Genomic DNA, 15,798 nt, shown 5'->3' on the forward strand with positions numbered 1-15,798 from the left:
ATGATGAATTTCTTAACTCTGCTGGTCAGGTTTCTTCTAATGGCAGTACTTAGAAGTGTACGTAACACATGAACATAGATCACAGTCAGAGTAACAATTTTAAGCTTAGGGAATTGAACTTAACTCAGTGACTTAGAGAGATGAACATATAGATATGAGGCTTAAAAATTGCTGCTTACAACACACATGTCCCTCTGCAGGGGGAGGGGGTGGGTGGGAAACTTAGCTGAAGCTTGGGAACTTCATAATGAACTATATGTTTTGCTAAAAGTTACACATTTTTGAGGTTTATGTTGTTTGCTACACTTCCTCTGTGAGCTGATTTCAATTCTAATTGGAGGAGCAAAGTAAAGGAAGTCTCATTGGAAAAAAGATATGGCTGCACAGAATTGCACAGACAGAAAAATAAAATTGTCTTTCTAGGTTTTTTTTATTTATTTTTTAGAATTTTACTAAAAGGACAAGAATAAATGGGAACATTCACTTGCTTTTTAAACTGATCACACTTGGGTTTAACCACTGGCAGAGAAGAAACTTTACAGTTCCCTGGGAACCTATAATTTGGAAACGGAAGCATACAAGAACAGACTTTAGTTTTCAGGCAATAAATTGAAGAGAATTCTGCAGACATACAACAGAAAAGGAACATAAAATATTGGCGTGTGTATTTCTTAGAATGTTACTTCATTAACTCAATAAGCTGCATAGGGGAAAATGAAGCCAAAATCTACAAAGATGTCCACTGGGATTTCAAATTGGCATATTTACTCAGCAAGAAATAGCCAGAAGTTGTGGGCAGAGGAGTGGGTGGGAAATGCATCCCATTCTGGTAATGACGATTTAGTGGGAATCTCCGGCAAAACACCTTGTTGAAAAACGTCCATGTGGGCTCTAGTGGGACACACAGAAGCTCAAAGCCCCAAGGCCAGACATAAATATTATGCTCCATAATCTGTGTCCTGGGGAACAGTTCCAGAGAATTATACAAGAAAATCACGATCTTTCACATCTTACTTTCACAGACAATTCAACATAAACATGAAAAATGTTTTAATTTTTCCTCCTTATTGCCCAAATGTTTTTTTAATGCTTTATTGGAAACTTTCATTTACTGATGTGTTCTCTATATCTGTATTACTCATCAGCATAAAATAGTTGCAAAGGATTCGTTGCATGATACTCCCATTGGTCACCGTCTTCTATATTTAAAAGCTCATTATCAGTCTCTCTGGGAGAAAGCTCTAATAACTGAACCTCACATAGACCAGGTACTCTGCTAGGCCCTTTCATAAACCTCATCTTATTTAACCCACCCATGGAGCCACAGAGTGTAATCCCCATTTACAGGTGAAAAAAGTTAGAGCCAGAGAAATTCTGCCTTACTCAAGGTCCTGCACTAAAAACAGGGCCACTATTTTAACACTGGAGAGTTCAACTCCATGGCTTTTTATCTCTCCCTTCCTGCCCTCTTTGCCAATTAGAACTTAAATTAAGAATACTCTCTATTCCTCTTTATTGTGGGTATCTCCTCTGAGGAACAATAATTCAAGCCACTCAAGGTATTTTCCAATAACAACAACAAGTAAAAAAAACACATAAATACACTAAACTGCCATCTCTCTTCAATGGGTCAGGCTAAGCTAGTTAGTATACATTCTTAATCTCTACTTATACCACATGAAACCAGTGGGATCAGAGCATGAGGCTGTGCAATAGAGGCTGAAAACCAACACTCAATTCACCAGCACATGTGCTTCACTGGACCCACAGAATCCTTTAAAAAATTGAACTGATTTTCTAAAATCCATGGATTTCATATAAGATTTTACATTTTTATGGCAATCAGAAGGGCCCTCAACCCTAACCCACCCTAGATATTTGGCAATATCTATTTAGCCAAAGTTTCGTGGTCCCAACTGCTTTCAATGAGGCATGAGTTCTGGAGTTCCCTACAGTCCCCGCCACACTCAATTACATCCATAGACTAAAGCTACTGCAGCTGCAATTTTTCATTATATTTATGTTATTGTTTTTCTTATAATAGAAAAATATTTTTCCAAACATTATCTCTTTTTAACAGATTGAATGACTGATCTCAATTCTTCACCCTTCCTTATATCTATTTCTTTACAATGTTCTCTTCTTGAACAGAGGGTATTTCACCAAACCTTGACTATTAGCTTACCCATGTGCCTTGAAGTGGGGTGAAAAATCACTGTTAGTTTAAGACTAGGCCTTATGAGACATAGCACCTTTTGGCTTTCTGTCCTGCGTCTCTGCTACTGTCATAGATAGTTTTCCTTGGGTTACTGATGCCCCTTCAGCCTGAGCATCAGAACAAACCCATGTGGAACAGAGCTGTCTAGCCACCCACAGACCTGAGTGAGCAACAGATGTACCCACCCTAGCTCACTCTGGAGTAGCTGAGTTACTTTGTCTACCTAAAAATCTGTGACAATAACTATTGATGCTTTAAAGTCACTGAGTTTGGGAGTGATTTGCTACACAGCATTATTATGGCTCTTGCTAACTGATACATCTCTACCAAAAAAAAAAAAAAAAAGCTGAAAGAACCAGACATCATAAATTTTCTTACATGCAAACCTGTTTCTTATTTACATTAATAGTCCAGACCCTGAAGGCACTTGAGCCTGCAATTCCTGCCATAAAACGATAAACTTAGGAACTAAAGAAGGGTGAGTTTGTAAAATCTTTCTTAATGACTGCATTTCAGTTTGACTGAAATGGTCCAGTTTTTGCTTCTCTCCTAGTTTGGATAATAAATAACATGGTCACTTTATCTACATTCAAATTTGTCTCTGATTCTCATATGAATTGGATGAATCTCTTCGATCTCTTTTTGGAGTCTGATCCAACAGCTATTACTGTTGCAGGCAGTACTTTTACCTAAGATTTTTCTGGATATAATACCTATTTGGATCGACAAAATCATGAAGTCATGGTGTTGAAACATTACAAAATGCTGGTGTAGAATAAGTCAAGTTTCAGTTCATTTCAGTTCAGTCGCTTAGTTGTGTCTGACTCTTTGCGACCCTATGAATTGCAGCACGCCAGGCCTCCCTGTCCATCATCAACTCCCGGAGTTCACTCAGACTCATGTCCATCGAATCAGTGATGCCATACAGCCATCTTATCCTCCATCGTCCCCTTCTCCTCCTGCCCCCAATCCCTCCCAGCATCAGAGTCTTTTCCAATGAGTCAAATCTTTGCATGAGGTGGCCAAAGTATTGGAGTTTCAGCTTCAGCATCAGTCCTTCTAAAGAACACCCAGAACTGATCTCCTTTAGAATGGACTGGTCAGATCTCCTTGCAGTGCAAGGGACTCTCAAGAGTCTTCCCAATACCACAGTTCAAAAGCATCAATTCTTCGGTGCTCAGCTTTCTTCACAGTACAATTCTCACATCCATACATGACCACTGGAAAGACCATAGCCTTGACTAGATGGACCGTTGTTGGCAAAGTAATGCTTTTGAATATAGTGAATATGCTTGACAGCTAAATATGCTGTCTAGGTTGGTCATAACTTTCCTTCCAAGGAGTAAGCGTCTTTTAATTTCTTGGCTGCGATCACCATCTGCAGTGATTTTGGAGCCCAAAAAATAAAGTCTGACACTCTTTCCACTGTTTCCCTGTCTATTTGCCATGGAGTGATGGGACTGGATTCCATGATCTTCGTTTTCTGAATGTTGAGCTTTAAGCCAACTTTTTCATTCTCCTCTTTCACTTTCATCAAGAGGCTTTTTAGTTTCTCTTCACTTTCTGCCATAATGGTGGTGTCATCAGCATATCTGAGGTTATTGCTATTTCTCCCAGCAATCTTGATTCCAGCTTGTGCTTCTTCCAGCCCAGCATTTCTCATGATGTACTCTGCACAGAAGTTAAATAAGCAGGGTGGCAAAATACAGCCTTGATGTACTCCTTTCCCCATCTGGATCCAGTCTGTTGTTCCATGTCCAGTTCTAACTGTTGTTTCCTGACCTGCATATAGGTTTCTCAAGAGGCAGGTCAGGTGGTCTGGTATTCCCATCTCTCTCAGAATTTTCCACAGTTTATTGTGATCCACACAGTCAAAGCCTTTGGCATAGTCAATAAAGCAGAAATAGATGTGTTTCTGGAACTCTCTTCCTTTTTCCATGATCCAGTGGATGTTGGCAATTTGATCTCTGGTTCCTCTGCCTTTTCTAAAATCAGCTTGAACATCTGGAAGTTCACGGTTCACGTATTGCTGAAGCCTGGCTTGGAGAATTTTGAGCATTACTTTACTAGTATGTGAGATGAGAGCAATTGTGTGGTACTTTGAGTATTCTTTGGCATTGCCTTTCTTTGGGACTGGAATGAAAACTGACCTTTTCCGGTCCTGTGGCCACTGCTGAGTTTTCCAAATTTGCTGGCATATTGAGTGCAGCACTTTCACAGCATCATCTTCCAGGATTTGAAATAGCTCCACTGGAATTCCATCACCTCCACTAGCTTTGTTCATAGTGATGCTTTCTAAGGCCCACTTGACTTCACATTCCAGGATGTCTGGCTCCAGGTGAGTGATCACACCATCGTGATTATCTTGGTTGTGAAGATCTTTTTTGCACAGTTCTTCCGTGTATTCTTGCCATCTCTTCTTAATATCTTCTGCTTCTGTAAGGGCCATACCATTTCTGTCCTTTATCGAGCCCATCTTTGCATGAAATGTTCCCTTGGTATCTCCAATTTTGTTGAAGAAATCTCTAGTCTTTCCCATTCTGTTCTTTTCCTCTATTTCTTTGCATTGATCACTGAGGAAGGCTTTCTTATCTCTCCTTGCTGTTCTCTGGAACTCTGCATTCAGATGCTTATATCTTTCCTTTTCTCCTTTGCTTTTTGCTTCTCTTCCTTTCACAGCTCTTTGTAAGACCTCCCCAGACAGCCATTTTGCTTTTTTGCATTTCTTTTCCATGAGGATGGTCTTGATCCCCGTCTCCTGTACAATGTCACGAAGCTCCATCCATAGTTCATCAGGCACTCTGTCTATCAGATCTAGTCCCTTCAATCTATTTCTCACTCCCACTGTATAGTCGTAAGGAATTGGATTTAGGTCATACCTGAATGGTCTAGTGGTCTTCCCTACTCTCTTCGATTTAAGGTTGAATTTGGCAAGAGGGAGGTCATGACCTGAGCCACAGTCAAGTTTAGTAGGTGTCAAACTTAGATCTACCAACCAGTCAGCCAACCAGCCATCGAAACCAGATCCCAATTGATTGAAACTTAAAGGGATTAGCAGGCTAACTTATAAACAGGAAGTACCTAAAACCACAGTAAAACTGAAAAATCAAGTGCCCCCAGAAAGAAAAGTTCTGTCTACAGAAGGCAGTAATTACTGCATCTGAGTACATCTGCTTCACAATCCAGGAAAGTGGGAGTTTCACTCTCTATTAACCTTAACCAGAGACATTTTCATCAAAATTAATCGTGATTACTTTTTATTGCATTTCAAATGCTCTCCTTTATTTGGGGTGGTCAGGAATGCAACTAAGCAATTCCAGACCATGCTATCTTTTATGAATATGCCTATGAGGTAGTTATCAAGGCCCCTTATGAAAATATTGCTATACAAAAGTTCATGGGCCAAAACAAGACATTAATTTCCATAACTAGACATGTCCTTAGGAAAAAAAATTACTATATATAGAAAAAACAGAAACTTTGATGCTCAACACATATCATAGCAGAACTGCACAAATACCCACACATATAATACATATTCTAAAAAATGCTTCTTTTATCTTTTCCTATTTCATAACCTCTTATGGAAAAACTTGAATGAACTTTCTGACCAACCCAATATACAAACAGTCAATCACTAACACTTATTTTGAGCACACCTTGTGCCAAGCACAGTTCTAAATTCTTTACATGCACTGACTCTAGTCCTCACAGTAACTCTGGAGTAGGTGCAATGATCATACCCATTTTACAGATGAAAAAACTGAGGCTTAGGGAAATAACCTGCTAAGAACATTCAGCTGGTGAATTTGGAAGCTTGAAACTTAGGCATTCTAGCTCCAGAGTCAGCTAAGGAAGATAATAGCAACACTTAATCTCTGTGTCACCATGACCAACTGGTTTGTCATGTTTTGTGCTATGCAGCCTCTGTACATTCTCTGATAGCTCTCCTGCTTCGTGAGCCTGCCCTACTGCTCCATCCCTTCCATGTCAAACTTAGCTCCAATCCCACCTGTTCCATGAAGTCTCTCTGCCACTCCACAGTTTTTATTTTTTTGCCTTCCTCTCTCAGAACTCTCACTACTTGAAGACAGTCAGATCTGGATTTGTGTCCCAACTCTGCCACTTACTAGCTGAATAATTTGGGGCCTCCTCCTCCTTCTCATATATCAAATGGGATAACAGTTAATCTACCCCATACTACGGTTATAATGGATCTCTGTGATTTTATCTGCTCAGCATCCCTTCTGAGCAGAACCCTCTTTTGTGTGAGGGATTACCTGTCCTCAGTCTCAGACCATGTGACTTGGGTGAGGTTAATCCTTTTTCTCTAGACTCCAGGTAACCATATAACTTGATCATGGCCTGGTCAATTTATTCATTCTATCTGCCTTCGGATTTCTGCTAGAACTACTCAGAAAGAACCTTTCTCCTCCCCCTGGGGTGACTGCACTTGTAGAATGTAGGCTGAATGCTGGTAGCCATAGTTGGCATCACTGTGGAACAGCCTTCCTGAGAATCAAGGCAACCAAAAGCAGAGCATGCCTATGAGTAGAATGAAGACAGATTCCTGATGCTATTGTTTCAATACCTTCATGTTATAAGATCTGGGGTCTATTCCTGGAATTTTCAGTTTACTGAGCCAACAGAGTCCCTTTTTTCCTCTTAGTGCAACTTGTGTTCCTATGACTTGGAAATAAGAGTCCCAACAAAGCCGGCTGACAGAACCAAAGACAGCACAATACACAGCATCCTGAAAAGTTAATAAGTGGGACCCACTCCTGCTGCTGTTCCTCTCCATTTGTTTCTTCAAGGCAGGAAGACTTGAAGTCTCCATGTCTACCACTTACTAGGATGCTACTTCACACCTTTTCTGAGACTCTACTATTACCATATATAAAATCACCAACATTACTCTAAGGCATGAATAAGAATACATGTCTGACAAGGCAATACAGTTCTGCAAATTTTAGTTACTATCTCAATTTGTAGGTTCTAATATAACATCTCATATGATTCATAGGAGAACTAACACCCAAAACCCCGAGACTGATTTCTCAAAAACATTGAGGAAGCCATGGATTGAAATAAACTACTAGTCCATCCAAAGATGATCCCATGAGGAACAAAGGACTTGATGCTACTATCATGATACCCAAATCAGGCATCAATGTAAAGGGTTTGATTGACATCATCAGGGCACCTCCAGAATACAGAGAAAAAAGAAACTATGTAACCACCTTGTGACATGTTCTATGCAAGACATTTCCTTGTATTTCCTACTCTGGAATAATTACTTATTTCTCTTTTGGTCAATTAAAAAAGAGAATTATGAGTACATACTGAAATTATCTAACTTCTTCTATCTCCAAGGAGGAAACCTAATATATAACTAGAGAAAGACACTAATTAATAAGCAGAATTTAACATGAACTCCGGCCAGCTCGAACTTGAACTGCTCTGTTTAAAGGCACACTGGAATAAATAAAGGAACTTCAAAGCAAATGCCCCGTTTTAGCTTGAATGTTTTATTGAGCACATGGGAAGAGCTCTTTCGCCAAAAATAGGGATGGCTAATGAGGAAAAATTGGTGTTTTCAGTCGGCCAGTTGGTTTCTGAGATAGGGCCATCCATTCAGAGATAACTATATTCCACAGAAAAGACAGAATAATGATCAGAGCCTTGGAGTTTTGAACCAAAACAAAACCAGTTCTGTAAAATGTCTGAAATCAGTTTGATGCATCCTCTTCCAAATTCCTTCTGTGATAACAACCATACATTTCACTCCTGACACCAAAACAAGTTCAATACAATTCTAAAAGGAAGACATTTCTGTTTCAAGCTTCTTGCCAGCTCTATAACCGCAGCCCTTACCTTTTAAGGTGAGGCACAGGAACCAAGAGACTGTGTGCAGATTGAGCAAGTTCCACCATAACCTGCCTTTCTTGGGCACTATTTTGAAAATTATGCTCCGTACTCAGAAAGACCTACTGGGTTCCCTGGGAGTACACGGTTAGTGCAGGACTTAGAGCAAAGGTACGTCCACCATTTCCATGCATGCTTTCCCACAGCAAACAGTATATTTTGGAGGGAGTTGATCTCCAATTATTTAAGGGTTAAGAGGAGAAGGCTGGACTCACCTGCAAATGCTGAGAGTTGTCAACCATGCTATCCTCTCGCCTGCGGACTTCTTCCAGTAACTGGGCATTCTTCTTTTTTTCCAACTGTTGATTGTGCTTCAGGTTAGCCACCTTCTTGTTCTGATCCTTCATATGCCTGAGAAAAGTCAGCAGAGCTTGGTTAAATTCAGCCATTGGAAGATAATGTGTTATCATAATAGAGGTACCCAGTATAGAATATTTTGATATATATTCAGGGAAATTTAGGACTTCAAAACATTCCACTCATTCAACCACAAGTATGTCTGAAGCACCCACTTAACACCAAGTGCCAGAATGGCAGTGAGGCTGCTGTGGTGAATGGGACAGGTATAGTCTTCACCTTCCTCATGAAACTAGAAGTCCAGTGGGGAGAGACAGACAAGTACCAAGAACACACAACTTGGGTTTCCATATGCTGAAGGAAACAAATAGCGTGCTGTAAGAGCTGATGATGTGATTATATGTGGACAAGCGGTACAGTGGGGGAATGACTGCAGTCACTGTGGTCAGGGAAACCTCCTAAGGAAATAAGACTATGGGGGAGACTCAAAGGATCCAACCCAGGAGACACGAGTGGAGGAGCCTCTTAGGTAGAGAGAACAGCAGGTGTTATCCCCAAGGCAGGAAAGAACCCAGTTACTTCAATCAACTGGAAGGCTATAGGGAAGCTGGGCCAGGCAAGATGGAGGGACAGGGAGTAGGGAGGTACAGAGCTGGGGAAGAAGTCAGATAGGAAATGGAACTGCAAAGGCAGGCGGGACTCAGGCCACACAGAGGGCCCTGCAGTCTGTGATGAGGGCACTTACCTTCTTCTAAGCGGTTGCTGTTCTAATTACTATTATTCTTTTGGATCATGTTCCTATTTTGAAATCATAATCTATTACTTTGATTTTAAAATAATAATTACAAGGCTCCAATCAAATACACTGTCATCACTTAGCTCAAGCAGAGTAACACTTTGGCTAATCACCGTGTTAAATAAAGCCTGAGTGGTTGGAATAAAAGTTCTTAATGAATCTATAGGATTTCAAAGTGAAAATCATAAAGCGATCAAGTGAATAAAAGACTAAGGATAGAAGACAGTTTTCTTAAAAAAAAAAAGGTGTGTATGTTGGAGGGAGTTTCAGACTTCATGTGGACTATTTCACCAGCAGCGTTTAGCAAAACATTCCACAGATTTAGGCAACCATGTCGACAGCAGCTCCCATAAATCTAATCCAACGCGTGAGGAGACAGGAGGGCAGTACAGAGCGCTCAGGAGCAGTGATTCCAGAAGAGGAGAGCCCTGGAGCAGAGTCACTTGGGGGTCCCCGGTAATCCTTCTGTGACCTCTCCCCAGCACTGCTGAGTCAGCCACTGTTACTGAGCCCTGACTTCCAACAGAAGGGTATTGAGAACCACTGCTCTTGCAAACTTATGGATGAGATGAGAATTAGATGATAAACAGCAAACATGTCTAGATGAAACAATAACCAGGTGGTAGCCCCGCTCAACAAAACCCCCTATTTCTAGTCCTTATGAAATTATATACTCCCCTACACCCTCCAATGCCAAGAAAATGAAGTTCAAGAGAATTGTTTATTAAGCTGAGAAATCTATTAGAAACCTTGCTAATAAAAATATTCTGAACACTTTGGCTCTTTACAAATATTTACAGAACCAACTGAAGCAGTGATTTAAGTACTCCTGGTGGCACATATTAAGGGGATAAAAGGTGAGGTGGAATAATCATCCTCTTACTCATTATTTGGACTGGATAATCACTGTCTGATATTTCTCATTTTTAGTGAATATAGTATTACATACCTATGAAGCTATGAACTAAGTGTACACACTAATCTACTTTTAGAAGACTGTCTTTTGGTTACTATGTAGGTGTTAAGTATGACCTCTTGCTTCCTAATTGAACAAGAATATAGAGGTTTCAAAGTTCACACTAAGCCAGGGGAAGCACATTTTCTTGTTGCATAGGAAATAAGATCAGTAACAGAATGCGATGGAGAGGTCCATAACACTAGTGAGACTGTTCAATTAGAGAACATCTTTATAACCAAATACTTTTTTATTACTTTAAAATCCACACTTACATAGAACTAATTGCTAAATATTTCCCTGCAAGTACCATGGTTAAATACAATAGATTATTATTACAAACATCGTTTGCACTGTTAAAAAACTCCCACATAGTTCTTGAAGCAGTTTGAACATATTAGACCTTATCTCCTGGGATGCTGCAGTGGTTTTTTCAATCCAAAAAGAAAAAAAAAATTCAAAATCCACACATCCCTGAAAGCTTTCCTAAATTAATGAGTAGCTAGGAAAAAAAGAGAAACTAAAGTTTGGACTCTGTGATTGAGGCCGATCAGCAAATTCTCCAACCATTCCTTCAAAGACTGACTTACTTAGGATTCCAGTGATTAGAAAGGTTGGGTTTTGAATGGCACTGCTTAGGATTTGGGCCTAATAGATCAGTGCAGAGTAAGGTGATAAAAATGACCATTCTGTCTCTGTACACATGAACATCAAGAGATACATATACAGTATGCAAACTCCTTGACAGGAGTGCTATGGTTTTCAAATGCATTTCTACGGGTAGAAATCTTTCTTAGACTGAAATTTTCCTTGAAAGTTAAAAGCAGAAGGAAAAATTGCTCTGCCAGAAGTAGGACTGAGATAAGGAGTGGTGTCGGGTAGGAACAGGTGATCAGCACCTCATCTACTAGACACTCTCTTTTTCAGGTCCCCCTCAGGGAAGCCATAAGTTTGTGAAGCACAGGTCAGAAACAGCAATTTACAGGGTAGAAGGAGAGAGAGGGAGGCAGGTAGATAAGTCATGAAATTTAAAAATTTGAGATCCCTTGAAGAAGAGTAAATGTACCCACAGAAGCTCACTGGAATTAATTATCACAGTGATTTTTACTACCAATAAATTGGGCATTTCCAAGAATATAGATTTGTAAGAGACTTATCAGTCCTTTTACCACCTGCAAGAGTAAATTCACACTGCATAAATCAGGTTAAACTCAGTACAGATCTCAATTGTCTCTAAATTTAAGAAGGTAGAGTCCCTGGGGGTGCAGATGACAAAGCCCTTGGGCAATACTGCCTCAGAGGACAGTGTCAATGACACCCACTTTCCAAATTCCCACCCATTAGGCACCCTGGCATGCCAAGGCCCTGCCAGAAACTGACCTACTCTATGTTCTAGAAAAAAATGTGGTTTTCTTGGAGTGAAATTATTCTGCAAAGAAACATCATTAAAATATATTCAAGACACAATGTTTCTTCAAAAAAGCAGTTATTGGATCCAGTGGTGAATAGAGGTTAGTGGGAGAGTACAGTGATAGGAGCACCGAAGAATTGATGCTTTTGAACTGTGGTGTTGGAGAAGACTCTTAAGAGTCCTTTGGACTGCAAGGAGATCCAACCAGTCCATTCTGAAGGAGATCAGCTCTGGGTGTTCTTTGGAAGGAATGATGCTAAAGCTGAAGCTCCAGTACTTTGGCCACCTCATGCGAAGAGTTGACTCACTGGAAAAGACTCTGATGCTGGGAGGGATTGGGGGCGGGAGGAGAAGGGGACGGCAGAGGATGAGGTGGCTGGATGGCATCACTGACTTGATGGATATGAGTCTGAGTGAACTCCGGGAGTTGGTGATGGACAGGGAGGCCTGGCGTGCTGCAATTCATGGTGTTGCAAAGAGTTGGACACGACTGAGCGACTGAACTGAACTGAACAGTGATACGGTCAGTTTTCCGTGTTCACCTTAAATTGACCAGTTTCATAAAGCAAGTCACATCAATTTTCAAAATTAAAAAGTCAGCACTTTTAAAATTCCAACAGGTATCAATATCAACAATGGCTACCATATTAAGAATGAATGTCTGACATTTCTCCAAAGATAGCATATAGATGGCCAATAGGCAGAAGAGAAGATGTTAAAAATGCAAATCAAAACTACACCTTATACCAATCAGAGTGGTCATCATTAAAATGTCTACAAATAACAAAGGCTGGAGAGTGTGTGGTGAAAACTCTCTTACTCTGATAGTTGAAATGGACATTGGTACAGTCACTATGGAAAACATTATGAAGGTTCCTCGGAAAACTAAACTCAGAGTTGCCATATGATCCTCCAATCTCACTCCTGGGCATATGTCCAGAGAAAACTATAATTTGAAAAGACATGCACCCTAAAGTTCACTGCCCATTTACAATAGCCAAGACCTGGAAGCAACCTAAAAATCTAAAAGTCTATACATACACACACACACACCACACACATGTACACAAATACATACACAACAGAATACTGCTGCTGCTGCTGCTAGGTCGCTTCAGTCGTGTCCGACTCTGTGCGACCCCATAGACGGCAGCCCACCAGGCTCCCCCGTCCTTGGGATTCTCCAGGCAAGAACACTGGAGTGGGTTGCCATTTCCTTCTCCAATGCATGAAAGTGAAAAGTGAAAGTGACGTCGCTCAGTCGTGTCCAACTCTCAGCGACCCCGTGGACTGCAGCCCACCAGGCTCCTCCACCCATGGGATTTTCCAGGCAAGAGTGCTGGAGTGGGGTGCCATTGCCTTCTCCACAACAGAATACTACTCAGCCATAAACAAGAATAGAATAATGTCATCTGCATCAACAGGGATGAACCTAGAGATTATCATACTAAGTATAGTCAGTCAGACAGAGAAAGACATTTGTTATACCCTATGCTGCTGCTGCTGCTATGTCGCTTCAGTCGTGTCTGACTCTGTGCGACCCCATAGATGGCAGCCCACCAGGCTCCGCCATCCCTGGGGTTCTCCAGGCAAGAATACTGGAGTGGGTTGCCATTTCCTTCTCCAATGCATGAAAGTAAAAAGAGAAAGTGAAGTCGCTCAGTCCTTAGTGATCCCATGGACTGCAGCCTACCAGGCTCCTCCATCCATGGGATTTACCAGGCAAGAGTACTGGAGTGGGTTGCCATTGCCTTCTCCGTTATACCCTATAATATCACTTAAATGTGGAATCTAAAATATGATACAAATGAACTTATCTATCAAACAAAAACAGACCCGCAGACATAAAGAACAGACTTATGGTTGCCACAAGGAAGGTTGGGAGGGGTGGACTGGGAGTTTGGGATTAGCAGATGCAAACTATTATATAGAGAATCGATAAACAAGGTCCTTTTACATAGCGCAGGGAAATATATTCAATAGCGCATGATAAACCATAATGGAAAAGAAAACATAAAAGGAATATATATATATGTATGTGTCTGTGTGTATAACTGAATAACCTTTCTATACAGCAGAAATTAATATAACACTGTGAACTAACTCTATCTCAAATAAAATACATTTTTTAAAAAGGAATGAAAGTCAGAGAGGACGGAATCCTGCTATTCTCACTAAAATAGTCCATCAAATTAAAATAAAAGTATTCTCTAACTTGCTGTTGAGAGAGCATCATACTTTCAAAAATACTCATTTGATTGAATGAATGCTTGCATTGATATCATTGTCACTTCTCTATGTTAATATATATTTAATTGATACAGTAATAATGTTTGAATTTAGAAACCATGTGAAATACTTTCAAAAACCTTACACCTTCTCTGACACTCAAAGTAAATACTACTTTCACCAGGTGTGAGATCTCTTTCATTTATTTAAACTTTTAGAATTTTTAGTTCTCCTACCTTTAATACCATATTTTTCCCACTTATCAGACTGTCAGGGCTTAGCATCTCTCTTCTTTTTCGTTCTTCCCAAAGGAAAGGAAACTGTTCTCCATTATGACATAGCCCAGAGTATAGGGCAGGAGATGCATATGTTTCTCTAAGAGCATGTGTATTTTTGCATATAAACTAAAAGAAAGCTCCCTTCTTTTAAAATCTCCACAGAAACAATGTCTGTCACTTTTTAATCCACTTGCTCTCAAAATCTTTAAATTGATAACATTCATTTTGGAGAGGATTCAGGAATCCAGCTCTGTCATATGTCACAAGTTCATTTAAAAAGCATTTTTAGAAACCAATTTGTAAGTACCCACTGAAGCGTACATACATTTTGCCCCAGCAAACCCTTTCTAGGCAAGTGGCCTTCAAAAATGCTTGCATGTGTGCACAGATATATGGGTACAACAATTTTCGTAGTTTTGTAAACATGAAAATTTGATAAATGCCTAACTGTCCATCAGATGCTTTTGAACTATGTGGTGATGGAGAAGACTCTTGAGAGTCCCTTGCACTGCAAGGAGATCCAACCACTCAATCCGAGAGGAAATCAATCCTGAATATTCATTGGAAGGACTGATGCTGAAGCTGAAACTCCAATACTTTGGCCACCTGATGCGAAGAACTGATTCATTGGAAAAGACCCTGAAGCTGGGAAAGATTGAAGGCATGAGGAGAAGGGGACGACAGAGGATGAGATGGTTGGATGGTATCATCGACTCAAGGGACATGAGTTTGGGTGAACTCCAGGAGTTGGTGATGGACAGGGAGGCCTGGCGTGCTGCAGTCCATGGGGTTGCAAAGAGTTGGACACAACTGAGCGACTGAACTGAACTGTCCATGAGAAGGAAACCAGCTGAAGAAATCAAGTACATTCATATTATAGAATCCCAAGCTAGCTAAAGACATTCAGGCAAAACTGAAATATGGACGTGGAAAAAATTTTCAAGACATATTGTTAACCAAAAACAGAAAGCAAGTTGCAGAATAATACATATAGTCTGATCCTACTTATGTTAAAATATAAAAGCCTATTGGGATGTATACAGGCACTCATATGGAAATGGCCTATATATATAACTCCTGGAAACTCCACCCCAGTCTGTAAACAACAGTTATCACTGAAGAAGGTACTGAGATTGAAGAAGCGGGAGCTCTCACATCCTACTGTATTTGTGTGTATGTGTTTAAGTGAGGTATAAATACAGACAAGGGCAGGTACAGATACTAAGTGCACAAGTCAATGATTTTTGACCAGAACCTTGCCATCCCCTAGCCTCATGTTCCTTCCTTCCCTCTGTGACAAAGTAATCTCTACTCTGACTTCTATCTACATGTATTTGTTTTGTCTATTGTTGAACTTCAAAGAATCATATGGTATATGCTCTTTTGTGTCTGACTTCTCTGACTCAGTGTAGGATTTTTGATATCACTCAAAATGTATGTAAGTTCCATTTTGTTGCTGAATACTATTCCATTACTATGAATATACCAAAGTTTATTTAGCTATTCCCTTGTTAAGTGGGTATTTGGGTTGTTTCTGATTTTTTTTTTAAAGAGTAAGATTGCAATGAACATTACTATACAAGTTTCCCCCCTACCCACCCACCGTGGACATATATTTTCTTTTCTCTTGGATAAGTAACTAGACGCAGGTTTAACTTGAAGTGTAAAATGGTACAACCACAATGGAAG

General features: G+C 40.2%; 1 protein-coding gene across 5 annotated transcripts in view; it reads right to left on the bottom strand.

Moving 5' to 3' along the window:
* Positions 1-15,798, bottom strand: part of ERC2 (ELKS/RAB6-interacting/CAST family member 2) — a 900,269-nt gene that overhangs the window by 342,999 nt on the left and 541,472 nt on the right. For all 5 annotated transcript variants that reach the window (XM_040246394.1, XM_040246393.1, XM_040246396.1 and 2 more), the window contains one exon: positions 8,359-8,494. In XM_040246394.1, coding sequence (XP_040102328.1) covers positions 8,359-8,494 — 136 coding nt within the window. The remainder of the gene's footprint in view (positions 1-8,358; positions 8,495-15,798) is intronic.

This window comes from Oryx dammah, unplaced genomic scaffold (assembly GCF_014754425.2).
Source record: "Oryx dammah isolate SB20612 unplaced genomic scaffold, SCBI_Odam_1.1 HiC_scaffold_9, whole genome shotgun sequence".
NCBI lineage: Eukaryota > Metazoa > Chordata > Mammalia > Artiodactyla > Bovidae > Oryx > Oryx dammah.